This window comes from Aristolochia californica, unplaced genomic scaffold, assembly GCF_029961685.1.
Source record: "Aristolochia californica isolate CCGP_79_NKW_82.1479 unplaced genomic scaffold, dmAriCali1.0.hap1 SCAF_9, whole genome shotgun sequence".
Classification (NCBI taxonomy): domain Eukaryota; kingdom Viridiplantae; phylum Streptophyta; class Magnoliopsida; order Piperales; family Aristolochiaceae; genus Aristolochia; species Aristolochia californica.
In genome coordinates this window covers 9,894,205-9,922,064 of record NW_027182290.1, presented here as the reverse complement: position 1 = coordinate 9,922,064, position 27,860 = coordinate 9,894,205, and the positions used below count along the sequence as shown (strand labels likewise).

Here is a 27,860-nt window from a genome sequence, read left to right as displayed (position 1 = left end):
TTCTAGAGCTAATAAATATATGTTGAAGAAGCTATATAAAGGAGTCTAAGATGAGTTTCATATATAGGATATCTCACAAGTTTCATTGAGTTTAAGGTAAATTTAATGCATGACAAGTGTCACAAGAAAAACAAACTCAAAGAAAAAAGCTGAAATTTAAGAGGATGTTTACTAGTTATGTGTTGTCTCTTTATATAAGTTTAGTAAGTTATATTTTGGGTATAATTGGATACTTTGGGAAAATTATGTTTTGTACTATCTAATTGTATTCCTTAATTATAAAAAGACATGATGTAAGAGAGTATAACACTTTTCTCATATTTTTCCTAACAGACGTGCTCTCTTAGTTCTCTTTTTTCTTACGTCTTTTTCACGCATTCTCTTCTTCTCTCTCTTCTATACTTCCTCCTTGAAACTTGAAAATATCCTATCTAAAACTTCACCATTTTTTAATCCTAACCTATTACTCCATGTTTCATTACCTTTTTTTTTTTTAAATTTATTTGGTTTTCTCATCAAAGGAATTTGTGTAATTTTAATGACGAATTCTTTTCGTTTTTATTAATTTACCTTTCTTTGTTTTTGGATTCGGATCCAGATACGGATTTAGGGATAGTCTATATTCATCCAGATTTTTAGACATTCGTGAGCCCTCGTCCTTCTCCTTGGGCCGTTCGTGCCTCGTGTCGTCAAAAAGCGGACCCGTCCTGATCCGAATGGTCAGGGCCGGTCCAACAGCCCAGTTCGCGATGCTGTCTCTCTGCCTCGGTCTAATCCCTTCTCATACGTTCAGCGCTCCCGCCATTTCCTCCTCATCGTCGTGTTCAACACTACGGAGTCTCCGGACCGTCTTCTTCCCATTCTTCTCTGGGTTCAGGTGTTCTAGGCGCACTGACCTTGTGTTCATGAGTAAAGCTTCTGACATTGCTGCTTCCGCCCATGAAAATGCCACCAGTGAGAGTCAAAATTCCGATTCGGCTGTACTAATTCAATACGTGATCCTTCGTCGTGATCTAATCGACACGTGGCCACTAGGCAGTATTTTGGCGCAGGGATGTCACGCCTCCGTCGCTGCAATCTGGTCACAGAAGGATGATATTCACACTGCAGAGTACTGCAGCGACCAGAACCTAGATCATATGCATAAGGTAAGATATAGCTGTTATCCTTCGTTTTATATTTTTTTCCAGCGATTTTTATTTACTACATTGACTATTAACCTTTTACAACGTGAGCAGATATGTGCTGGACTGAGAGCCCTAGTTTTTCTTTTTTCTTTATAACCTACTCTATGATAATGAACTGGCCTGCAATTTGATCTGATGACCTGAAAATGACCTGATTGGGCTTATCATTTTTTCATATTGGAAGACATTCACTTCCAAAAAAAAAAAAATGCAGCTGAATTGGTTGCAGTTCTCTCTCAAGATTTGTCCTCTGCAATTTCTTTGAGGTGCATATGTCATAATTTTGTAATGAAAGAGATGTTTAGGCATCAAATTTCTACTAAATGTAGGGCATGATTATATTTACTGATTGCATTGCCCTCTATTTTGGGAAGAGGCTTCGCTTACATAATAAAGAGAACCATGATTGGATTATGTGATACGGTAGGATATTCTTATGAGCAGCCTGAGATGTTAGAAGGAACACTGTATACGTTTTGGTTCTACAAAATTGTAGATGTGATCCAAACTAGGTTCTGAAACATTGAAGAAAGCATATACAATCAAGCTGATAGAAGAAGCTTCATTGTTGTTTGAACATTTTACCATGAAAAAAAAGGACCCACAAAGCAGGCTGCTTCGGGAGTATTTAGAAGTGATAAAAATGAATTTTTTTTCAGTCAAGGATGTAGTACTAGCCTGAGCTTTTGGGGGTCATCTAAAACTTTTCTTTTTGATTTCATATAACCAATTAAAGGTGCCATTATGTATTTTAATTCGTTTAGAAACAAGCGGTAAACTGAAGCTATATGAGGAAACTTCAGACTTCAGTCAAAGTTATTGATGATTACCATTCTTCAATTGTTTTAAACTTTGATAAAGGATCTTATATACCCTCTATTTTGAAGTAAATGGCCATGTACCTTTTCCTTGAATTCATATTCATCAAAAAAATTAGTGGATTTTGCGAAAGACAGTGAAATTCCATATGCTAATAGGAAGAGATTTTTTTTTTTTTATTTTTATTTTTTTTTGATAAAGATGTAATCCATTAAAAAACAAAAAATTACAAAGAGATAGGGAGCAGATCCATAACAACAAGATGTTGAAGAGATGCTCCCTGTTTGGCAAGCACATCTGCTGCTGAATTTGCAGATCTCGGAGTGTGAGATCAAATACAAGAAAATAGTGAGGTAATCTCTAAAATCTTCTAGAAAATTTTCCAATGCCTCCATGGCAGAAATGAAGTGCCACGGCCCCATCCAATGACTACCTTGGAATCCCCTTAAATGTGAATTGGGCCACTACATTTATCTTTGAAAATCCGGAGCCTGTTGAGAAGACCATGAAGCTCTGCAGACGTTGAGTCGGAGATGCCTAATGGACCCGCATAAGAAAACCACTGATTGCCAAATGAGTCTTAAATCACACCTCCGAAACCTGCGATCCCCGGATTACCGAGAGAAGAACCATCAAAATTCAATTTTAAGTATCCAACCTCTGGGGGCGCCCACTCTTTCATAACTTGAATCTTGGTCCCCAAATGCATCCTTGCTAGATTGTTCCAGTTTTCACGAATAGAAGTGCCCTTGAAAGAACAAAAATGTTTTTTTGTCAAGAGCCAGGTGGATATTTGGCCCATCACTTTGTTCGCTACATTTTTCTCAGATTCAAATTTAGCCTCGAATTGCCTCCTATTCCGTTCATTCCAAATCCCCCATGGCACAAAACTGACACATGCTAATATTCGTGCAATGATTTTATATGCACTCATAACTAGACTGATGGGGCGAAAATCCTTAGGTTTTTCAACACTTGCTTTTTTCGGCACCAATGTGATAAATGACGCGCCAATGCTGCGGTATGTGATGTCGTTTCTGAAGAAGCCATGGATCATAGCACTTATATCTTCCTTCAGACGAGCCCAAAACTTTTTCAGAAAGTCCCCATTAAAACCATCTGGGCCAGGTGCCCTGTCACTCTCCATGCCCAGGACCGCCCGCTCAATTTCAGCCGAAGAAAAAGGAGATTCAATTAGTGCTGCCGCTGCTGGGGAGATGCGAGAAAAGCGAATGTGTGTAAGCTTCGGCCTGTTGGTACACTCCTCCGAGTATAACTCTGTAAAAAACTTAACCAGCTCGTTAGTTATTGAGATCCGACACGACGTTACCTCATTATTAATGCATAATGAGGTAATTCGATTGGACCTCCTTTTTGCCGAAGCGACGGCATGAAAAAATTTGGTATTTGCATCTCCTTCTTTTAGCCATTTGAATCTGGCTCTTTTCTTCCATCGAACTTTCTCTTGGTGCAGAATAGTGCCGAGCTTAAAATTGAAAGAGACTTGAAGCGAAAATTCATCAGAAGTTAAGTACCTTTGTTCCTCCACCACGTCCAGAGCCGCAATCTGAGATATGAGGGAAGCCTTCTCAGCAATCAAAGAGGTATGACGACTAGTGGCCCACTCCTTAATTTTTCCTTTAATGAAGCGCAGTTTTAGGGGGAATGCCCACTCCCTTCTGCCAAGACTTGGACCCTCATCCCACCAACCATCAATAAGAGACTCAAAATTTTCCTCCATTAACCAAGAATTTTCAAACCGGAAAGGCGAAGGCCCCCATTTTTCAAACACTGATGTCAACAAGATAGGCCAGTGATCTGAGCCTACCTTGTTTAGAACTCTTCTAGTAACATTTCCAAACATCTGCAACCAGTTGTTACATGCCAAGAACCGATCCAATTTAGATAATACGGGTTGCTGTTGACTGTTTGTCCATGTGTAATTCTTCCCGGATAAGGGAATCTCATCCAAGCCATTCCCCCCAATGAAGTCTGAGAAGCCTCGCATAGAGGCTGTAATGCGGGTAGCCGGGGGGCTCTTCTCATGACAGTATCTGATGGCATTGAAATCCCCTACAAGGAGCCATGGGGAATTCCAATTCTCCAGAAGCGTACTAAGCTCCTCCCAGAGTAGCGCAATTGCTGGCTGTGGAGATTTATAAATGGCAGAGGCAAATAGAGCTTGTGCACATTTTTTTAATCCATCAGCCCTTCCATGCTTCAAACAATTGTCACAAAGTTGAAAAATATTGTTTTTGGAGAAGTTCTTCTATCAATTTGTTTTTCTTCCATAATGCTTATCCATAAAAAAATACCTTATCTTTTGGATGATTTATCGTGGGTTTTTCTTTTAGTACTATAAACAAGAAAGTTGTGATGATAATTTTTTTGAAGATGGTTGCCATGTGATCTAGAACGTTATCTTTGTTCAATGCAAAAGAAAAAAAATCAAAGACTATATGGCTTAACAAAGAGCCCAATATTTGAGATTGTGAAGTCTAAGTTTTTCCAAGTTTAATTTCAGAACAAATTTGAGTTTTTTTTTTTTTTTTTTTTTTTCTGTTTGGATTTTGGTGTTTGGGTTATCCCTACAGTGGCTTTATTAGTGTCCATTATTTCCTTTAATGTTTTTAATTTTGTCCTTAGTAGTCATTATTCGATATATAAATCAGGATGTTGATTCTAGGATTAGTGGCTATATATTTGAAGGGTCTTGTGTATAATTAATTTATAAATTAAAATTTGGTGATTTCCTGTGTTCATGCTTGTAAGACTTTTCCTGACTTGATATCCCAAGTCAAGGTGTAAACCTTCTTTGCTTTTTTTCTTCTTTCTTGCTGCATGTTTCCTATTTCTAATCCTCTCTGTTTTTGTTGCTCTTTTTCTTATTGACTTTCTTTGAAAAATTTGGAGAATAATATAGTACATCTATAGTGCAGTTGCTGGCACCTGAAACTATAGCATGAATTTTGAGTCTGTAGGTGGCTTGGATATTGTTCTTATTTTTCTTATGCCCGGAAATCACTTTCTTTGCTTTCTTGTATCTTTTTCTTAAAACAATTGGTTGTACTTTCTTCTCCTTTTTATTTTATTATTATTACCTTTTTAAGAATTCCTAACAGCCATATTGAGATTTTACTAGACGTAACTCCCAACAGCAAGGTGCAGCTACGAAACTCCCTTTCAGCAAGGGATTCTTGGGGGGTCCTAGCTTCTTTGCCTTAATGAAATCACATCAGCCCAATCTCCTTCTATGACAACAGGGTTTAAGAATCTTAGCACAAGAAGATTACTTGGGAGAAAAGAGCTCTACTCTCGGCTTTTGTTGAATTGCATTCTCTTGCTCGATTTGAGTAGACCAAGAATGTAGACCCAGTGTGGTCCTTGATGACTCCCCCAACACTTGCAGGGCTTGGATGGCCCTATGCAGGAGCCATCAAAATTCAGATTTAGCCAACCAACTGATTGGGTTTGACAGTGAGTAATGGATGAGATTATATGGTCTTTGAAGTTGAAGATAGTTCTCCAATATCTTCTATTGATAGTGTGAAGTGGGAAAAAATCCCACTTTGAGAAGTGTTAAGAAAGAATATTGGGTTATAAGTTTGAGCAATAGGCCTCTTGAGTTGCCTAACAGTGGGATCTAACATTTTGGAATGGAATGGGCTCAATCTACCAGTGGTATCAGAGTAGATTATATGCGTGGGTAGATGTACAGTGTGTATTGCCAAAATTATTTGTTTTATGTGGGTTCCATGAGGCGAGAACCAGGTTGTTTGTGTGGTGTGGACATGTCACAGACCCGTTATATGTAAGCATGGACATGAGGGGGCGTGTGAAGCCGGAAAAAATCCCATATAAAAAGTGTTAAGAAAAATGATTGGGTTATAAGGTTGAGCAATAAACGTCCTAAGTGGCTAGCAGATAGAGCGTAGAAGTGGGAGCATTTGATGGTGTGAGCGGGCCCATAGTGAGGAGTGAAGAAAGATTCAATGACATGGTTGAGGGAGCTTGTAGATCTGGCTGTTAGAAGATACAATCAGGGTTTATTTAGTTTACTTCATTTTCTAGGAATATTGTTTTTCTTGTATAAAGTAGTTTCCAAGGGTTTAGGGGCTACATGGACATGAATGTAATTTTGAGAAATGTTTAAGTTATTGTGAAGAATGAAAATAGAAGACAAATTGGGGAGAAAATAAGGAAAATAGAGAGAAAGGAGTAGAAGAAGGCTGACGTACAGCCTGCTGGATGGGGAAAAAGTTGACCCCCATCAGTCTTTTATTTCTCACTAAGTGGTTTTACAAAATGTCTAAAAAGCCTCTCTTAAGGGCTTAAACTTAAGTATGTAAATCACCCTTATAAAGTTACTAGATTTACACAATAAACTTTAGTCTGGACCCTTTTTCCTAACAAATTACAGATCAACTTACATAAGAAATTTCTAAAATACCCCTGATTCTTAACAGTTATAAATAGGGGAGATGGTTCTGTGAAACCTAAGCTCTCCCCTCTCTTTTCTTCCTAAAACTTCCAATTAGAGCAAGGTCTTTTAGTTGATGATCAACTTACAAAGACAATGTTATTATCCTCATTTTTCTTGTCCTTGTAGTTCTTATTTTTTAATTTCCTCTTTGTAGTTTGCATTGTCTCCTTCAATGTGAGTTCATATGGAATTTTGATACTTCCATTTTTGTCTTCCGAAAATTCTCTGGCGCTACCTCCCTCTCTCTCTCTCTCTCTCTCTCTCTTTCTCTCTCTCTCTCTCTCTCAAAACTGTTTCGTTGTCTTCATTCGTCTACGAGCTTGCCCCTTTTGTTTTAGCATGAAAGGTCACATAGAGTGCATTTAAGGATTCTCTAATTAATCAATACTGCTTCCATTGAACAGGTATATAAAGGTCGCACGTATAGTGACTTGCAATTTCTTTTCTTTGCCCTTTAATGACAACAAACGAGCCTGCGCAAGAGAGATCAGAGTTGTATGCAGTCACTATGGTTTCCCCTTTGTATTAGTTCAACTTCTGGGTTGCTGTATTGGGGAACCTGATCAGGGAGGTCTTGTTGCCAGATTGGCCATTTACTTCTTTGACTCTCCATTTTTCAATAGTTGAGACGTGTTCTGCAGACAATATCTACTCTTTATGAGCAAAGAGATGAAGCTGCTGAAGAAAAAGAATTTGCTTCTATCTATTGTGTGGAGTCTGAAGATCATGCTTAAAAGGTGACTGTGCAATCAGACTGTGTTCCGCTTCATGTTAGGAAGTAGACGCCCTAATTCCAAACTAACGAAAGCAATAATAATAAACGCAGAAGAAGGAAAAAACAAGTACTTATACAGGTTCGCCTCAAGGTGAGACTACGTCCTGTCTTCTGCCGTTGCAGTAATCCACTATGAAGATGAAATAGTTTACAAGATAGATCGCACACACTTATAGGTGTTGTTTTTCTCTAATCTCTCTTGGCCGAAACTGATGCTCCTCGGATGATAGATAAAACCCTAATAGCGGCGCCCCCCAATTATAAAGAGAAAATTAGGGTAACCGCTTTATAGGAGTGAAATTCCCAAATTGTCTTTAATGAAATAGTAGTTAATATATTGTGGACCGGGCGGGGGCTCCACCCCCATACCCCCGGGAGGGGGGTTTCCCGCCCCTCTTCTAACCCCCACGACAACCTTACCGCGAAGATCGATCCGTGTACCGACTCACCGTAGGGCATTGATTAGACTCCACAACTTAAACAAGATCCCACTTGGAGACTAATCCATCATCAATATCTCCTCTGCAGCGGCAACAACTTCTCAATCCTCACAGAGAAGTCCAAATTGAAGTTGCACACAACTTCAGTTTCTCAATCGTAACAGTTTTTGTCAACATATCAGCCATATTCTGACTTCCTTGAATCTTCTCAAGTGCTAAGACTCCATCCTCCAGAGCTGATCTGATGAAGTGATAACGCACTTGTATGTTCTTTGTTCTGACATGATAAACAAGATTCTTTGTTAAATGAATAACACTCTGACTGTCACAATATAACACATTCTTCCCATGCTTGAGACCTAATTCTTCCCAGAAAGACTGCAGTCATACCATCTCTTTGCTGGCTTTAGTCACGACGACATATTCTGCCTTAGTAGTGGAAAGAGTAACTATCTTCTGCAACTCAGAGACCCAACTAACTATTGTACCACCCAATGTATATACATATCCAGTGGTACTCTTCCTGCCATCAATGTCTTCAGCCATGTCAGCATCTACATAACCCTATAATCCCAAGTTTGACTTTCTGAAACATAAGGCTGAGTCTGCAGTGCCTCTCAAATACATGAAAATCTACTTCACTACTTCCCAATGTTGCTAACCTGAATTACTCATATATCTTCTCACAACTCCCACTGCATGAGCTATGTCTGGTCTAGTGTACACCATGACATACATGAGACTGCCAATAGCAGAAACATAAGGCACATTGACCATGTAGGTTCGCTCTTGCTCTGTAGAAGGTGACTGCTCCTTAGATAGCCTAAAGTGACTAGCCAAAGGAGTACTCATTGGTTTTGCATCGTTCGTGTTGAACCTACTCAGCACCTTCTTCACATATTCTTCTTGTGACAGTTTCAAGACATCAATGTCCCTAGTAATCCTCATCCTAAGGATTTGTTTTGCAACACCCAAATCCTTCATTGCAAACTTCGTGGACAACTCCCTTTTCAACTTATCTATTTCCTATTTGTAAGCACCTGCTATCAACATGTCATCAACATATAGTAGTAGAATGATGTAGAGTCATCATGCTTCTTCACATAACAATAATTATCTGCCTGACACCTCAAGAAGCCATTTTTTTTTTTTTTTTGAAAAAAATGTATATATATTTTTTTTTGAGAAGAGGTGTGAATGTATTACTGAAGAAAAAAATTACATTCCTTGAAGCTAAAAAGACATTTCCTCCACAACAAGATGTTGGAGGGTAACGCCTTTTTTCGCTTGAGCATCGACTAAGTGATTAGCAGATCTTGGAACATGTTTCCAAGTGCATTGTAAAACAGAAATTAACTTACAAATTTACAAATTTCATCACAAAAGCTCCCAATGATGCCAAGGAGGTTTTGATGGCTTCGAGCACCAGTTAATAATGACTTGAGAATCCCCTTCAATCAAGTGTGCACCCTCCTTTTTTTGCTTGAAAAGTTTCAGTCCGTTGAACAGCCCATGCAATTCCGCGCAAGTAGAGTCAGATACTCCAATTGGACCTGCATATGTGAAGAGAAGATTTGCTTGATCATCGTGAATTATTCCGCCAAACCCAGCTGGCCCCGGACACTCGAGAGCACTTCCATCAAAATTTAGTTTAAAATGTTCAGGAGGAGGTTTGGACCATTCAACCATTACAGGGGCCTTCGATGGAAATATTAACAGAGAAAATTACAAAGGAGATAGGAGCAGATCCCTAACAACAAGAGATTGAAGGGTTGCTCCCCATCCTGGCAAGCACATCTGTTGCTGAATTTGTAGATCTCAGAATGTGAGACCAAAAACAAGAAAATTGAGAAGCAATTTCAAGAATCTCCCTAAAAGAGTCACAATGGCGCCACGGAGGAGAGGATGCATACTCGCACCAACCAATTACCACCTTTGAGTCTCCTTCAATGTGAAGAGGGCCACTACAATTGTCTCTGAAAACGTGAAGCCCATTGAGGAGGCCTTGGAGCTTAGCCGACATTGAGTCAGCAATGCCTAATGGGCCAACATACGAGAAGCGTTGGTTTCCAGAGGGCTCTGAGATAACTCCCCCAAAGCCAGCAATCCTGGGATTGCCAAGAGAGGAATCATCAAAATTCAACTTTAGGAAACCGTGCTCTGGGGGGGTCCATTCTTGCATAACTGAGGCCCTGGATGCAAACCTCATTTTTGCTATTGTGCTTCAGTTGTCGCGGATAGAGGAACCCACATAGGAAGAGAAAGGCTTCTTTGTAAGAAGCCACACTAAGATTTGACTGAAAACATGCTCGGCTACTCTCTCTGTGGAATCACCTTTAGCATCAAATCGCCTGCGATTGCGCTTATTCCAAAGCCCCCACGGGATGAAGCCAGTGTAAGCAAAGACCATATACTTTCCAAGCCCAGGAAAGGGGGTACCAATGAGCGACTGACTGAAAGAGGTCAGATTTGCCGACATACAGAATTGAAGCCCCGTCTTACTGAGGATTGAAGTCTACACATTCCACGAGAAGGAGCATTGAAGCAGGGTGTGACTGGCTGTCTCAATCTCTGAGTTGCAGAAGGGGCAGAGAGGATCAATAGCAGGGTGGCTTCTTCTTTGAAGCACACCGGTCGTGAGCTTGTTAAAGGTGTCAAACTTCTTATACCATTGCTTGGAGCTTGTTTAAGACCATACGAGCTCTTTTGAAGTTTGCACACCATTTTCTCCTTTCCTTGTGTTTGAAACCCTGTGGCTCCATCATATAAATTTTTTCCTCCAAATCACCATGAAGAAATGCTGTCTTTACATCCAACTGCTCTAAGTGCAAGTCTGCATTTGCCACTAGTCCAAACACTATTTTAATAGTAGTCAATTTCACTGCTGGAGAGAAAATCACAGTTTAGTCAATGCCTTCTTTTTGTTGAAAGCCCTTTTACCACCAATCTTGCCTTCTACCGCTTGTTGCCATCATGTTCGTCTTTTATTCGGTACACCCATTTATTCTGCAAGGCCTTCTTCTTCTCTTTTGGTAACTTGGTCAATTGCCATGTCTGATTGGATAACAGTAAATCCATCTCATCCCACATGGCCAACTCCCACTTGGTTGATTCATTAGCTTGCACAACTTCCTCATAACTCTCTGGTTCACCATTACCAGTCAACAAAATATAATTCAGTGCAAGGGAGTACCTCTGTGGTGGTCTGCTAGTTTTGGTAGATCTCCTGAGTTCAACCACAAGAATGTTTTGATTTACTTCTAAGGGTATATTTTCCTGGTCTTCCTGAGCAATATTCTATATCTCAATAACTGGAAGATCTCTCAATTGAATCACTTCAGACTTCTTGGCTTTATCACTTGTGCTCTCAGACTCTGTTCTCAATTTGTCTTTATACAGGGCACCTTCGTTGAAGATCACGCCCTTGCTCTTGATAAGCTTACGACTTTGGTAATCTCAAAAGCGATAACCAAACTCGGTACCACCATAGCCAATAAAGAAACATATCTTAGATTTAGCATCAAGTTTACTTCTAATAGCAGAATCAATATGAATATAAGAAACACAACAAAAAACTTTCAAGAAAGCAAAGTTTACCTCTTTGTCGGTTCAAACCTCTTCTGGTATTTTGCAATCCAATGGTGTTGAAGGACCTCTGTTGATTAAATAGGCAGCAGTGCTAATAGCCTAAGACCAGAACATCTTTGGCAATCCCGCATTTAATCTCATGCTCCTAGCACTCTTGTTCAAGGTCCTGTTCATCCTCTCAGCTACACCATTCTGTTGAGGTTTTCTTCGTCTTGATTCCATTATCAAGCACAATCCCGCTTGAAATCATCATCTATGTGTTCTCTCCCATTATTTGACTACAGACACTTCACCTTCAAATCTGTCTCATCCTCAACCATTGCTCTCCATCTCTTGAAGGTATCAAAAACATCAGATTTCTTTTTCCGGAAATAGAGCCATACCTTTCTGCTTGCATCATCAATAAATGCCACATAGTAGTTAGAACCACCAAGGGAGGTAACAGTTGAAGGCCCCCACACATTTGTGTAAACCAACTCCAATTTTGTTGTCTTTTGCTCATTTTCAGCCTTAGAAAAGCTAACCCTTTTCTGTTTGCTGAAAATACAGCCTTCACTTAAATTGTTGTATACAGTTTTCAACCCTGGTAGCTTCCCTTTGGATTGAAGCACTTTCATTCCCTTCTCACTTATGTGATCGAGCCTATAATGCCACAAATCAGAATCAGTAACAACATCAACAACTGCAACCGTGTCTCTGCAACTAGAAGTGACGTACAAAGTTCTAGTTTTAACTCATCGTGCAACAACCATAGCTCCCTTTGTGACTTTCCAGGAAGCACCATTAAAAGTCACATTATGACCTTCATCAAGTTGCCCTACTGAGATCAGATTACGCATAAGTTTTGGTACATGTCTCACCTTGTAAATTTTCCACATTGACCCGTTTGACATCCTCAAACTGACATTACCAATACCGACAATATCCAAATGTTCTCCATCAGCAAGATACACCTTCTTGCGATCTCCAACAACATAATTCTCCATGATCTAATGTGAAAAGAAGCTCCTGAATCTACCACCCAAGAGTCAATAGGGCTATCAACCGACAAGAGTAAAACATCTTGTATCTCTTCAGTCACTGCATTTGCAGCATCACCTTTCTTTTCATCCTTCTTTGGTGCTCTGCAGTTCTTCTTTATGTGACCATACTTGCCACAATTCCAGCACATCACATTCCTTCCGAATTTGGACTTGCTTCTTCTATTCGTGGACTTCTCTTTACCATTGCCCTTGTTGGAATTCCTCTCGAAGTTTCTTGCCCCAAGTATCGACACTTAGGGCAGAATTAGATGTCGACAATTCTCCGGAGTCCTTTCTAAGAACTTCCTACGCAAGAATGGTGTTATGATCCCGGATCTGACACATGGATTCGTAGGGAGGAAGAAGAGAAAGACGAAGATCAAACCAAAGGGAAACTTGAAAACCCTAGGTTCGTTAAGGAGATAACGCACACCCCTGAGCTCGTTGAGGAGAACTCAAAACCCTGTTTAACCTAAATCAATGCTTGGAGAGGGAATAGCCCGAATTTCAAGTACTATTTGGTCAACTGGGAGGAAGTTTGCCTTCGAAAATTTTTTGGAGGTCTCGGAATTTGGCTCTCCAAAGACATGAATCAGGCTTTACTCCTTAAATGGATTTGGCGGCTCAACTCATCAGCTCCAAACCTTTGGAAAAATATGGTGCTTTCAAAGCTCGTCATCTCCTCAAAATGGTGGACAAATGGGGGAAATAGAAGGAATTTATCTCCTATATGGCGGTTGCTTTATCTCTTGACTCCTACTTTCTCAGCAACAGTCCGATTTTATGTGGGAGATGGCCATCATATCAGATTTTGGGAAGATTTATGGTTAGGGGATATGCCTTTTCAGAGCACTTTTCCTAGCCTCCACAGTATTTCGAGATTGAGGAATGGTACCATTAGTGAAGTTGCTGATAATGGGGGATGAAACATTCAGCCTCATCGTGGTTTATCTGATTCAGAAGGTCTTGAAGCCAGTCAACTGTTGGACACTTTGCAGTCAACCAGAATCTAAGCTAACAAATCAGACAAGCTAATCTGGTGGCCAGATAAAAGTGGCTCCTTCTCTGTCAGCTCCGCCTATCTTGTTATTTGAGGAGAGATCACTCAGGGTCCCAAGCTTGCAGTGGAATTCACTTGGCGTCTAAGTGCACCCCCAAAAATAAAATTCTTCATGTGGAGTGCTTGCCATAATAAGATTCTCTCTGCTGACAACCTCAGAATTCGTGGCAACCGCGGAGTTGACCCCATTTGCCCCTTTTGCCATGCATAGGAAGAAACTGTAAGCCACCTGCTCCTTTTGTGCCCTTTCTCTTGGGGGATTTGGACGTTGATTCTTAACAAAATTGGCCTCCAACTCTGCTTCCCTGAGGATTTGTCAGCCACCTGCCGTATACTTGAGGGAACTCTTATCCCCGGTATTGGGAAACTGATGATCTTTGCTATATCCGCATTCATCCCGTGGGGTCTTTGGCTGGAGCGAAATCAACGGAGATTCAAAGCCAAACCCAGCACTCAAGATAGAGTTATTGAAACCATCTCAGGCAGTATTGCTACTTGGCTTCACTCAAGAAAGGCCTTCTCCCGTTCTCTGGAACATCCATCAGGGATAATTGGAGAAGCTTAGCCTAGCTCCACCTCTCCTCGAAGCCTCTTGTCATATGCGAATGGACCCTGCCTCCTGCTGGAGTCCTTAAGCTGAATTTCGACTGCTCTTCTCTAGGTATCCCTGGCTTAGCTGGGTTTGGTGGCGTGATCCGGGGCTTTCTTGGGAACCAGATCGTCTCTTTCTCCAGGCCCCTTGGTATTGCAGACTCCACAACGGCTGAACTCCAAAGCCTCCTCAATGGGCTTCGTGTTTTTCGTGATCATTGCTCCGGACCTGTCCTGATCGAGGGAGACTCTAAGATGGTGATCGGTTGGTGCCAGCATGCCTCTACTCCTCTGTGGCGTCACTAGGATGTTTTTTTTGAAGTTTTGGATATTGTAAATCTCTTGGAGTGTTTTTGGTCTCTCATTCTGAGATCAGCAAATTCTGTGGCTGATGCTCTAGCCAAGCAAGGAACCTCCTTGCAATCTCTTGTTGTCAGGTGTTAGCTCCTTTTGTTTCTCTTAATAAAATTCACATTTCATAAAAAAAATGCTTGATTTTCTCATTACTCTTACCCTTTAAATAGGGTTCACCCTTAAAAAGTTTAAGATAAATATTACAAAAATACCCCTATAAATGAAATATTCCAAAAATGCCTCTGTGGCCTATTAATTCTTTAACTGAAATAAAATAAAGTAAATTAAAGAAAAACAATTAAAATAATAATGTTATTGCGTGCATAACACCCCCCTGGGAGAAAGAGCTTGTCCTCAAGCTCGAAGGTAGGGTCTGTATGCCGACGTCTCCACCTATTGCCAAGTAACATCCGCGGTAGCTATGTCCGCCCTCTGGATGCCCAAAACTGAAGCATTCCCCTAGTAGCATTTTTTTTTTTTTATAGTCGAATGTAGGGATGCGTGCCGAACGTCGCTACATCTTCCCAAGTAGCATCTCTGCCCTCCATCAGTCCTGGACTGGTGTGAAACTGCCCCTCACGGCAGGCCCCTATTGGCAAAGTTGCATTGCCCACACTTTTCCAGCATGGCAGCAACACATCCTGACCAGCCCCCTGGGATTCAGAAGACTCAGCAGCACCCATTATATATATCTCCGCTATTGTTGCACTCTCTTCCTGCAGTGGCACAGCTAGATATTCTTTGAGTAGAAAACTCGGTACATCGTCTGCCTTGGCATGGAGGAACTTGCAGTATGTTACGCCATTGATCTCTGCATTCCTTTGAGCATCTAACACTGCCGATGCATTCATTTCAATGCCAACTACCATGCCAACACGATGTGCCAAACTAAGGCCAATGGTTCCAGTACCGCAGAAAAAAGTCACTATGCCAACCACAGATTGATCAAGTTCAGCACCTGCTAATGTAAGAGTTCCTGCAAGTGGTTCAAGTGCCACCCCCGATGCATAAGCACTAGATTCAGCACCACTGGAAGCATACTTCCCTTTTCCATCACTCTGGTTTAGTGCCTTGAGTGCATGAAAATAGCCATCTGCATCCTCAAGAAACACCTTGGCTTGGCTGCTTTGATCCTTAATAAGAACCAAACTACCAATAGAGTGGTAGAAGTCAGAGAGTAAAGATGCATCCTTCAGAACTGCGTGAAGCGTTGAAGTGATTGCCTCTAAAATTGTCTTCAACATTCCAATTCAACATGCGATTGAAGTAGTCCTGTGCACTAGAAGATGACAAATCAAGGGTCTCAACAACAACAGGACATGTTGATGGAATTATATCAGCACTTTCATAATTTTCCTCTAGGCTTCCAAATGATCCATCGATCGAAGCAAACAGCTCCAAAGCAGCAGATCGGTGAGCATTCGACACTGGTTGGAAGATAGCAGCCGTCCAGACAGTCAACCAAACAAATAGAATCAGAAGACCGAGGTCTCTGGCCATGTCTGGCAATTCTGTATCCATCATGCTTACTGCAACAGCAGCAGCAAGTTTTCTTTTCATCATCATCTCCATTGCAATATCTTCAAGAATGGCACGTGAATGAAGAACACTGTTGCTGTTCTCAACAACAGTAGTGTAATTTCTCACCTTCCCCTGTTCAATAAGACTTCTGAGCACAGACATCCCGTACTCCCCCTTGCTGCTCGTCCTTGTATCAAACATAAGAGTTACAAATTGTTTGATCCCATAATCAACAGTATTCAGCTCCCTCCAACACATTCCAGAAATTCCATCAGAACTTCTAGCAGGCAATTTATTCAGGGACAGCAATTGAAAAGGAGAGGTAAAAGCCGATTCCAATTTCTGGTAGATGTTGGGCATGTTTTCAATAAAACGAGCAGTCCTTACCTCTTGATGGATAATGGAACATGCACATTGGACCTTTCAACTGGAATTTCACTGCTCTTGACGAACAGGAACTGCACATACTCTTCTACGACATCGAATTCATCTCCTGGGCACACCGGGCGATTTCACCCACACGACCATCAGAGTCCTCGTCCTGTTGTGGCCATGGCCGACCGATAATCAATGTTCCAGAAGTGTCTGCTTCCGTCAAGGCCACACTCTCCATGTCGAAATCAATTGCTCTGATTTGTTGTTCTTTCCTATTCCCAGTACCTTCGTCGCTGCGAGGAACTACCTGAGGAAGCTTTCCCCAACGGCGAATAGCAGAGGCATCTGGCCGGAATTTGTCGTGGAACTTCTCGGCTCGGGAATTTTCAGTCTCCCCGACTTCGGATTTCACGACGTTGGGTGTTGGCTCTGGATTTTCATGCTTGGAGGGTTTAGGTCGACCCTCTGCTGGACCGTTGAACGGATTCGCTGAGACGGAGGTAGCTCGGACATGCCAAAATGATTTGCCGATGGAGGTCCCACGGTGGTTGCTGTTTCCACTTTCCCAATGTTTGATCCGCTCTATCGTTTGCCTGTTCCCAATGGCGAACAACGGCAAACCAGGGATGAAGTTTCGAATAGGGCTGGCACTCGTCGGACTGTTCCGACGGGCTTTTTGTTCCATAAGTTTCAATTCTTGGATTTCCAGGCTCCTTCTCGGAGATTCTCATGGTTCCCGGTTTCAGATTTGCGGTCGTACCCAAATCGTCCAGTGCCGTTTTTTCCGTCGCCTGTGGAAGACGTATGGCTGCCCGTGAGAAAGGGGTTGTGGAATACCCCTCCGATTTCCAAAAATCGGGGTCCCCGCCATATGATTTCGGAAGTTCGGGGAGCTTTTCCGAGACAGAGAGCTCTCGGATTTCATGCGTTTTTTGTTCGGGGAGACGTATGGCGTCCAGTGAGAAAGGGTTTGATGCCGAACCCCATTTTGGATTTTTCGATAAAGGGTGTGCTGAATACCCTCCGATTTCAGAATTTCTAAGTCCCCAATTTCGGATGTCACCGCCGCTGGAGAGACAAAGGGCTCTCTGATTTTTTGCTTCTCCCGTCCGAGACAGCGTCTCAAGCGATTGCAGCAGTGAGTTGCTCCCTTGCAGAAAATTTAATGGAAGATGCACGCTATCTTTCGTTAGATGCTCTACACCATGCTTGTATTTCTTGTAAAATAGAGTAAGCTCAACCCAGGAACGTCTTAACAACAATCAAGAAAAAAGTCAACACTGATCTCTATTCAAATACAAACGAATTTCGTCCAACCACACGCTCTTAGAAGAGCTTCAATGGCTTCTGGACTTACAGAAGAAGAAACTAAGATAAAACAGACAGGGAAAATGTATGATTCTAGATGCCATTTGCTGCTGAAGAACACCTCTATTTATAGGTGTTTTGCAGCACTCAATCGAGGAAGACAACTGGGAGACAACTACGAAAATGATGGTAGGAAGCTTCCCTTCTCTTCAGGCGCTGACGGAGGCCTCTGTCCGCTGCGACGGTCAGTACAGAGTGCGCCTCTGTTTTTTGCTGCGTCCATTAATTCCCGTTCACACTTGGGTGTTTTAATTTTTCGTTCATACATGGGTCTCCCAATCGTGACAAAGGGCATACTGTGGGGCCGGGGCCTACCGGCAGTCCCTGGTCTCCGCCTTCATTTTACAGTTTCTTCACAAATAACCATTGCGGTCACAATTTGACCTCATCAGCGTCTAAGCCGGAACCGCTAACTAATTTACTCACTATCGACATTGGCGCTCCTCATAATTGGGGGCCAGTGAATACATTATATTAACAGTAACTTGAGAGAGGTGGGCATTGACACTAACATTTCTTCCAATTCCCTGCGCATACACCATGCACGTATTTCTTCCAATTCTTTGCACATGGCAATCCATTTTTCTTGGGATATAGAATGCCTCATTGTGTTCCCACTATGATACTAGTTGTTATGGTCCCGGATCTGACACATGGATTCGTAGGGAGGAAGAAGAGAAAGACGAAGATCAAGCCAAAGGGAAGCTTGAAAACCCTAGGTTCGTGAAGGAGAACGCACACCCCCTGAGCTCGTTGAGAAGAACTGAAAACCCTGTTTAACCTAAATTAATGCTTGACTTTCTCATTACTCTTACCCCTTAAATAGGGATCACCTTTATAAGGTTTAAGATAAATATTACAAAAATACCCCTATAAATGAAATATTCTAAAAATGCCCCTGTGGCCTATTAATTCTTTAACTGAAATAAAATAAAGTAAATTAAAGAAAAACAATTAAAGTAATAATGTTATTGAGTGCATAACATTTGATGTTATGATCCTGGGTTAAGTGTTTGGCTTTCTGCTACCTACTAGGCCGGTCTTTTGGGTAGTATTGGCTAGGTGCTTAACATTTGGTATCAGAGCCACTACTTACGTTACGGGTTCGAATCCCGGAGGGGGCGACTTAGCGGAGGGGGCGACCTAGTAGTGTTGCTAGAGTGAGCCGCCGTGGACGTCGGCTCGTAATGAAGGAACTTGTTGAGCTCAGCTCATAAGAGCTTGAGGGCAAGCTTTTTCTCCAAGGGGTGTGTGATGTTATATCCTGGGTTAAGTGTTTGACTTTCTGCTACCTACCAGGCCGGTCTTTTGGGTAGTATTGGCTAGGTGCTTAACAAATGGTATCCCGAACATCATTAAAGATCAATTTCCAATTGCCTACGGAATTGCTGACTACAACCCTCATAGGCTCCCAACATTTGGTAGAGTCACCAAAAGAATTAAAGCACGAACCTCATCATCAAATTTAATATGAATGGAGGTCAATTGATTGACCATCTTGCTAAACTCATTCAAATGCGATGCCACTGATGTATTTCTATCATCTTTAAATTGAAGAGTTTTTCCATGAGATGTACCTTATTATTTTTGGAAATCTTCTCATACATATCGGATAAAATCTTCATCATCCCCGCAGTGGTTTTCTCCGATGCCACGTTGTGAGCAATGTTCTTTGACAGTGTTAACCGGACTACTCCCAACACCTATCTATCGAGGAGATTCCACTCATCATCTTTCATACTTTCTAGTCTCATATCCAGAAGTGGTGCGTGCAACTTTTTACTGTACAGATAATCTTCGATCTGCATCCTCTAGAACCTAAAATCCATACCATCAAACTTGCTGATTCCAAGTGCCAATCCTTCTCCGCCAGCCAAGGCTCTCAATCACGAACCAAAGCTTTGATACCACTTGTTAGGAATTAGATGCCCTCATTCCAAACTAACGAGAGCAATAATAATAAACACAGAAGAAGGAAAAAACAAGCACGAAAAAGACAACAAGATTTATACTGGTTCGCCTCAAGGTGAGACTAAGTCCTGTCTTCCGCCGCTATAATAATCTACTATGAAGATGAAATAGTTTACAAGAGAGATCGCACACACTTACAAGTGTTGTTTTTCTCTAATCTCTCTCAGCCGCAATTGATGCTCCTCGAATGATAGATAAAACCCTAATAGCCCCCCTCTCAGTTATAAAGAGAAAATTAGGGCAACCGCTGAAATTTCCAAACTGCCCTTAATGAAATAGCAGTTAATATATCGTGGACCGGGCGGGGGCTCCACCCCTACACCCCTCGAAGGGGGGCTTCCCGTTCCTCTTCCAACCTCCACGGCAACCTTACCACAAAGGTTGATCAGCGTACCGATTCAGCGTAGGGCGTTGATTAGGCTCCACAACTTAACACTTCAGTCTATTAACTGGAGATGTTTTTATGATGGATTTTCAAACCTCTTCATTAACAATGCAAAAGAAATTAAAGGCCAGCATGTGGTCTTCCTAACTTATTTGAGACTTGTAGAATTTTATTTTAGTGGAAATGTTTTTGCTAATCTGGATACGGAATATAAAACCAGAATGCTGTTTCATTTCTGCTATCTCACTTTCCCTTTGAAGAAGTCCCGTCTGAATCAATCTGGCAGCAGATTCTTTTAAGAGGTTATGGCAGCAAAGGCAAAAACAGCTTAAGAGGCATTAGACAAGCTGCGAGGTCTGAATGATGTTCCATCTAGGGCCCATATAAGTTGATTTTGGTATATTACATTTGATTTGGTTCTGATTTTGAACAGCAGTTACAATCCAACATCTTGATAGGAATGTATTTCTGAAAATCTGGTATTATCTCCCTGGTGTTTAACTTTTGTGCTCCATCTTTTGGTTGAAGTCAGTAGTTGATTTAGTTGTCAGTTTCGATGGTCAAATCTATCCGTTCTGATTGTTAGTTTTGATGTCTACCTTTGATAACAATTGTATGATTGGATTTTGTCGTTAATTTTCATATTAATTTTGGTACATCTACCGTTGTGGTATCTTATTGTTATGCCATTTGAGTTAGTCATGTGCCTTGCGCTTACCTCAATATTGATCCCCCGTAACTTTTGTATTGTTTGAAAATTTTATTCTTCCTACCTTCTATTCCATATTTTATTGTGTGGATTCTCTTATCCTTTTCTTTTAAGACCAATCCTTATTTTTTTGAAACTTTTTGTTTTTGTTCGAATTGTTAAATTCTTTGTGTGGTTCGAATTGGATCAGGAAAATTTTTCTCTTGTTTTGGAAACTACTTGTGTCAATCCATTCCTTTGAGTTCTTTAGGTTGGTTTTCTTATTTTGTTGTATATGGGTGTTTTAATCGTTAATGACATTCTATTGCCCTTATATGGATTTTTTATTGCCCTATAGTAGGTTTTCTACAATTGTCCTTTAGTGACTAGCTTTCCTCACTTAGTAATTATGATCACTATTTTGTGTTCAAAATCCTTTGCCTGTTTTGAATTTTATTTTGTGTCAACTATATATCCTTTACTCTTTGGTTGGTTGCTGCCCTCTAGTTAAGGTTGTGAGAGTCCGTGTTTGCTTTAGTATTTATTCTTGGGGTACTTTGAGATTATCTTTTATTCAGGGAGAAATGGAGTAAAGAAAAAGTTTGCAATTTCTGAAGCTTATATTATGTTCAAGCTGATATTATTGCCATCTATTCCCCAACTTGAGGGGGAAAAAGAGTACTTGAAGCCAAAGTGCAAACTCAAAGTAAACCGCAAAAATTATAAAATTTTTAAGATTACTTGAAGCCACATAGACCACTGATTTTTTTAGACCAAGTTTTTGTATTTTTTTTTTATGCTTAAAATGGGAATTGAGAGAGAAGTTTTGTAAGAAATTGAAGCTATATGCTCTAGATTGAGGAGTTTTGGAAGATATAGTTAAGGTTTATTTAATTTACTTTATTTGTGTAGGAAAATTTTTTTTCTTGTAAAAAGTAATTTCTAAGGGTTCATCGACTATGTGGATATGAATGTAATTCTGAGAATTGTTTAAGTTATAAATAGGAGAGATGGGTTTGTGAACCCTAAGCTCTATCATCGTTTTTCTTCTTGAAAATTCCAACATTGGCCCACATAAGGATGGGACTATTGGTCCTTGTTGCTGCTACAGTTGTTTTCTTCTTCTTCTTAACGTTGTAGGGAACTTTATCCATTTTATTCGGCTTTTCCTATTTTTTTAGCTTTTTGTTATGATCTCGGGGTTAAGTACTTGACTTTCCGCTACCTATCAGGCCGGTCTCTTGGGTAGTATTGGCTAGGTGTTTAACATTTGGTACCAGAGCAAGCACCATGTTGCGGGTTCGAATCCCGAAGGGGGCGACCTAGAGGCCGGATTAAAATTACTGGTAGACCCAAAAAGTGGGTCGGGCTAGTGTCGCTAGAGTGGGCCGTTGAGGACGTCGGCTCATAACGGGGGGAGTATTGTTATGATCCTGGGGTTAAGTACTTGGCTTTCCGCTACCTATCAGGCCGGTCTTTTGGGTAGTATTGGCTAGGTGCTTAACATTTGGTATCAAAGTAGGCACTACGTTGCGGGTTCGAATCCCGGAGGGGGCGACCTAGAGGCCGGATTAAAATTACTGGTAGACCCAAAAAGTGGGCCGCTAGAGTGGGCCACTAGAGTGGACCGCTAAGGACGTCGGCTCATAACGGGGGGAATATTGTTATGATCCTGGGGTTAAGTACTTGATTTTCCGCTACCTATCAGGCCGGTCTTTAGGGTAGTATTGGCTAGGTGCTTAACACTTTTCTATTCTCTTGTACTTATTCTTTCTTTCAAATGTTAAATAATTAATTGTTTAGAATTGGCTGTTTAAACTATGTTCATACTAATACTAAAGTGAAACATAAATCTATTGTGTGTTTGGAAAGAACTTCACTCTTCTTAAAAGGTAAAAGAATTTGCGGCATGAGTCATCCACTTAGCAACAAATAGGTTATTTTTGTTTTCTCCATTGTCTAGTTATGTGTGTTGATTAGTTTTAATTTCTTTTAATTTGCTGTTAAGGTTTTTATAAGAAAATTTCCATTTGTTCTTTCTTGTCCTCTGTTGGATCATGTTTTTCTTTTCTTGAATTAGAATATAAGTCCTCATCACCTTCTTATTTTATTTTATTTTGATCTTTATGTTTTCTTAAACCTACTAAAAGTTTTACTACCTACTCCATCTAGTAGCAGCCACTGCCTTGAGCTCCATCTATTCAAGATTTTTTTGCTACTTTCAAAGGTTCTATGTTGTGTGTTGAACAGTAGGTATAAAATAGTCTTACATAACTCTCACAACAAGAAATCTCATTGAGCCATAATTAATATGATAGAATCTAAGAGGCATCTCATTGAAGGAGGTTTTACAAAAGAGTTTCAGTTAAAGGTGTTTTAGTTATGTTAGCCTTCTATTTATATTCAGTTGTTTAATTGTTTTAGGATTTATCTTTTAGTGTTTGACTTTAAGTGTAACAAGGACAAAGGTAGTTTAATTTTAATTGGTGTTTACATGTTTCCTCTAATATAAATAGAAACTCATTGTACTCAATTTACAACAAATCAGTGAAGTATTTCTCTTTTCAAAAATCTAACTTGGTATCAGAGCGGGTTATGTGAGTTGACTTGGTCAACCTACAGAGATAATGTGATCATTTTTTTATTTATCATCTCTAGTAGTTTAGGTTTGTATTCAACCCTTTCTTTCTTTCCTGTCCCAATACCTATTATTTCTTTGGGGTTCACACCTCCATATGGAACTTTTCATATTTCAAATTATATATTGATTGGAAAATCTTTGAGTCTACTTTCCAATGCAAAACAAATTTTGGTGATCGGAGTTTTCTACAAAGAGAAATCAATATTTGAAGCAGTAAATGTTAGACAGTAACAAAGGTTTGAGTAGCAACAAAAAACTTCAATTATTTGTCAAAAGAAAGATCTGCAAGTCTATTTTTAACCTATGAAACTAATTCCCAATTTGAGTTTTCTAGAGAGAGATCAATATCGGAAGAGTCAATGGTTATGTTGGCCTAAGAAGAAAGAGTACTTAGTTGGGCAAAATTGCAGAGTTTGAAATCTATCAGATTTTTTTATCTCAAAAGAAGTATATTTAAAATAAAAAAATATTATATTTGTTCTAGTTTTAGAAAGGAGTAAATTTCGTGTCAATCTGATCTATGTGTAAGGAGATAATCTCATTGGAGTTGGCAAGGATCATGCTACAAAATGAAGCAAATAAAGTGGTCATAACATATTAAAAAACAACATTTTTTATGTCAAATTGGTATAAAATTAAAACTCTTTGAGTTTAGTGTTAAGCACCTAGCTAATACTGCCCAAAAGACTGGCCTATTAGGTAGCGGAAAGCCAAGTACTTAACCCCAGGATCCTAACAATACTCTCGCCGTTATGAGCCGACGTCCACGGTGGCTCACTCTAGTGGCCCACTCTAGCGGCCCACTCTAGCGACACTGGCCCGACTCACTTTTTGAGACTACAAGTAATTTTAATCTGGCCTCTTAAGTCGCCCCCTCTAGGTCCCCCCCTCTGGGATTCGAACCCGCAAGTGGTGCCTGCTCTGATACCAAATGTTAAACACCTAGCCAATACTACCCAAAAGACCAGCCTGTTAGGTAGCGGAAAACCAAGTACTTAACCCTTGGATAACATCTAGTTTCTTGAGAAACAAACTGTTTATAATTCAGAGCTATATTTTGGGAAATATCGATATCATAAGTATCATAGCTTAGTTCTGCAAAAAATATCTCTTTTTCCTATTTTCTCTGCCATTACCTCTCTATGCATTAATGTGAATTGAGTTTTTTTTTCTCCTAGAGTTCTAGTTTTTAGGCAAATTCCTTTTATAATTTTAGAAAGTTTGGGTTAGACTTAATCACTCTGATGTACTCGTTCAAGGTATGCGATATCCTGCTTAGATGTTCTTTTCATTTTTTTGCGTTTTGTTACTTGGTTGTGTATCTCCCACATTGTCATCTATAAAAATTATGTTCACCCCCAGAAAATTTCCTTTAAGTCATACTTGGTCAAATTGGTTTATTAAGTTATTTTTACAGTTCTATTGTTATTGTCTTCGCTATTTTTTCTCAAAAAAAAAGTCACATTCTAGATTCTTTTGGAAGTATGAGTGTTGCATAGCCGCCTCCTTCTTGTTAAAGTTGTTTCTCTGGTACTTCAATTTATCATATTTTATTTTCATCACTTCAGAACAATGCCTAAATCAACTACCTAAAAAGTATAAGAGTGCGCTAACATCTAGTTCAAGTAAAGTCTTTTGTTCTTCATCCAAGAGGTGATTTGTGTTTGAACTACCTTCAAAAGTGCGTAGTCTCTTTGTTATGCCCTAAACTTGGGTCATTTTTCTACCTTTGAAATTGAGTAAAGTGTGTTTCAGATCGATTTTTTTGAGTGGTGTGTGGAACTTTGTTATATGGTTAAGAGTGATTTTCTTTTCCCATATTGTGTTTTGTCCAAGTTGGGTCTTTATATCTTTTTTATCCCTAGTTTGAGGGGGAGAAGTAGAAAGAAGAAGTACAAAAAATGTATTTTATTCCACATGTTGTGGTAACTTTTATGTGACAAAAAAATTTAAGAAAGGGGGAGAAGAAAAGATGAAAATTTTGCATCTATGAAGAGATTTTTCAACAAAAGAAGATTGAAGACCAAAATCTTTTTTCCTTACAAGCTGAAGTTACAAACTCTAGCTTGAGGGGGAGTGTCGAAGAGCAGGCATAGAAGAGTCTTACATGACTCTCAGAAAAAGAAATCTCAGAGAGCTAGAATTAATATGGTGGAGTCTAATAGGTTTCTCATTGAAGAATGTATCACAAAAGAGTCTTAGTTAACATTGTTTTAGTTATGTTAGTCTTCTATTTATGCTTAGTTATTTAATTGTTCTAGAATGTTTTAGTGTTTGACTTTGGGTGTAATTGTGATAAAGGTAGTTTAATTGTAATTGGATTCTACTTATTTCCTCTAATATAAATAAAAACTCATTGTACTCAAATCGTAACTAGTCAGTGAAATATTTTTTTTTTTTAGAGATTCAACATTGTATATAGTCCTGTGGATGGCAAACAATGATGTGAGCAAATCAATAATTTATTGTGCATTTTCCTCTTCTATTATTTTTCTCCTTTATAGTTTTGAGTTTTCTTTCTTTTGGCATTAGTGTACCTCTGGGTTGAGTGGGTCATATGAAAAAGTTAGTGTTCAAGAGTATATCTAGTTGCAAGTTTTAATCTATATTTCCACTGTTCAAGATCTTTTTACTATTTTCATTGGCTCTATGCTGTGTATAGTCCAGCGGATAAATATTCTATTAGTTAGGATAATGTATTGTAGTGTTATTGATCCAATATCTCTGGACCCTTCTCGACCAGATTCAGGTTTTCCAAAACTCTTTGGAGGTGCTAATTCTTCAGACAAATTATTTATTATGCATTTTCCTCTTCTGTTATTTTTATCCTTTACTTTTTTAGCTTTTGGCATAAGTGTACCTTTGGGTTGTGTGGGTCTTTATAATATACATATTCCTCAATTCACGGGAAGATATGAAAAAAATTTTAAGTGTTCAAGAGTCATATCTAGTTGCAAGTTTTAATCTGTATTTTGAAAATTGTTTTGTACTCAGTTTGGTCATAATTGAAGTTGGAAATCAAATCAATTGTGAATTTTTTTATACTGAGACATTTTCTCTGTGAAAAGTCCTATTCAAGAAATGTGTCATGTCAAAGCATTATTTTACAACTTTGTCAAAGTTGTTTGTGGCTTATACCTTTGGCTCAATGGTCAAATGAGGAGTTTTAAGTGCCCAGGGAGAAAGGGTGTGTATGTTATCAATATTCAGAAAAGAAAAGTCACATGAGTAAGCATTCTCCAAAACAATACTAGAATAACTGCTGATACTTTGAGACATTAGAATATACACACATAGGCCATCATTGATAAAAAAGAACATATACAGAGACTGAGAATCCCTGGATCTGAATTTATTCAGTTGAAAATTATATGGGCACTAACACATTTTGACAAACATCTGAGCCTGCTATATTCAGTTGAGAATTTCTGTGGAATCGATTCGGTTGAGGATTTCTCATGTAAGAAACATTTTTATTGGAGATGCTGGAGTTTCTCGGCCAATAAGTTTGTAAATAGAAGCAGCAAATGCTAGCTTCAGAATTTATAACAATCTCTCCAGCTGGGAAATTGCTTCGTTTGGTATAGAAACGAGGGAGAACCTGTGGCTGTTGGTTTTGTTTGCTTTCTTACTAAATTCCATCCCATAATTGACTGTTTTGAAAGAAAATAGAGGCAAATATGAGAGAAAATAGCACTAGAGTTTTTAGTTCGAGTGCGTTATTGTCTCATATTTTATCAGAGTTTGCAGCTTTGGCCATATAACATGATATTACCACACGCCATGCGTTTTGCAGGTAGTTCTTGAAGTAAAGGGGGAAACCCAAATCGTGAATTTATCCGAGAAGTTGGTAGCTGGTGGGATAGCCCATAAGCTGTGGATTGAGCAACCTGAGAACATCCCAACATGTCTTGCCACTAAACCTTATCCGAAATCTGTAGTTTCTGCTTTCTTCAGGAAACTTAAGCTATGCAAGTGAGGGAAATTTCCATCTCTTGGAAGCTACTTGAATGCTCAATATTTTTGTGATAGAAAAGTGATTTGAATGCTAATGTTTTTGAGTAATTCGAATGTCAACATGTTCACGACTTGTAATTTTCCTTTTCTCAAATTATTTGAAGTAGCTGGTAGGAAGTGTTTTTTTTCTCCTTTTGCATTTCAGATTAATGAAAGATCAAAACGAACAATCAAGTACAGTGAAGAAAATGCACATTTCACCATTTTTATGTAGCAAGAAGGATACTGCATGGAGAATTAAAATAGATGTGTCTACCTCATGCTTTTGTCGTGGAATTTGGATCATCAATCGTTTGGATTTTCAAAAGTTTAACTCAATCTAAATATAAAAACTCCAAAGTAAGAATCCAAGAAACTTGGTTTAAGTTCAACTGAATGAACTAATTCAAGTTCAAGTGAAAGTTGGTGTTAGTGAGGACGAGTTTAAGTGCATCGAAAACAGTTTTTAGTGTTAGTACCTTAAAATGAAAAATATAACTAAAACAAGAGAATGAGTATTTTTTATAATATATTTAAATAGAATACCCATAGTAACTTTCCAAGGATCCTACAAGCCCCAAGTATTATGACCCACA

The 27,860-nt window shown here is 39.5% G+C and overlaps 1 protein-coding gene across 1 annotated transcript; it reads left to right on the top strand.

Moving 5' to 3' along the window:
• The first annotated feature begins 713 nt into the window (after positions 1 to 713).
• LOC137941243 (uncharacterized) lies at positions 714 to 27,414 on the top strand. Its single transcript, XM_068786565.1, has 2 exons — positions 714 to 1,148; positions 27,065 to 27,414. Exons 1-2 carry the CDS (start codon positions 717 to 719, stop codon positions 27,245 to 27,247), a joined length of 615 nt encoding a protein of 204 aa, XP_068642666.1. The 5' UTR covers positions 714 to 716; the 3' UTR covers positions 27,248 to 27,414.
• The last annotated feature ends 446 nt before the right edge of the window (positions 27,415 to 27,860 follow it).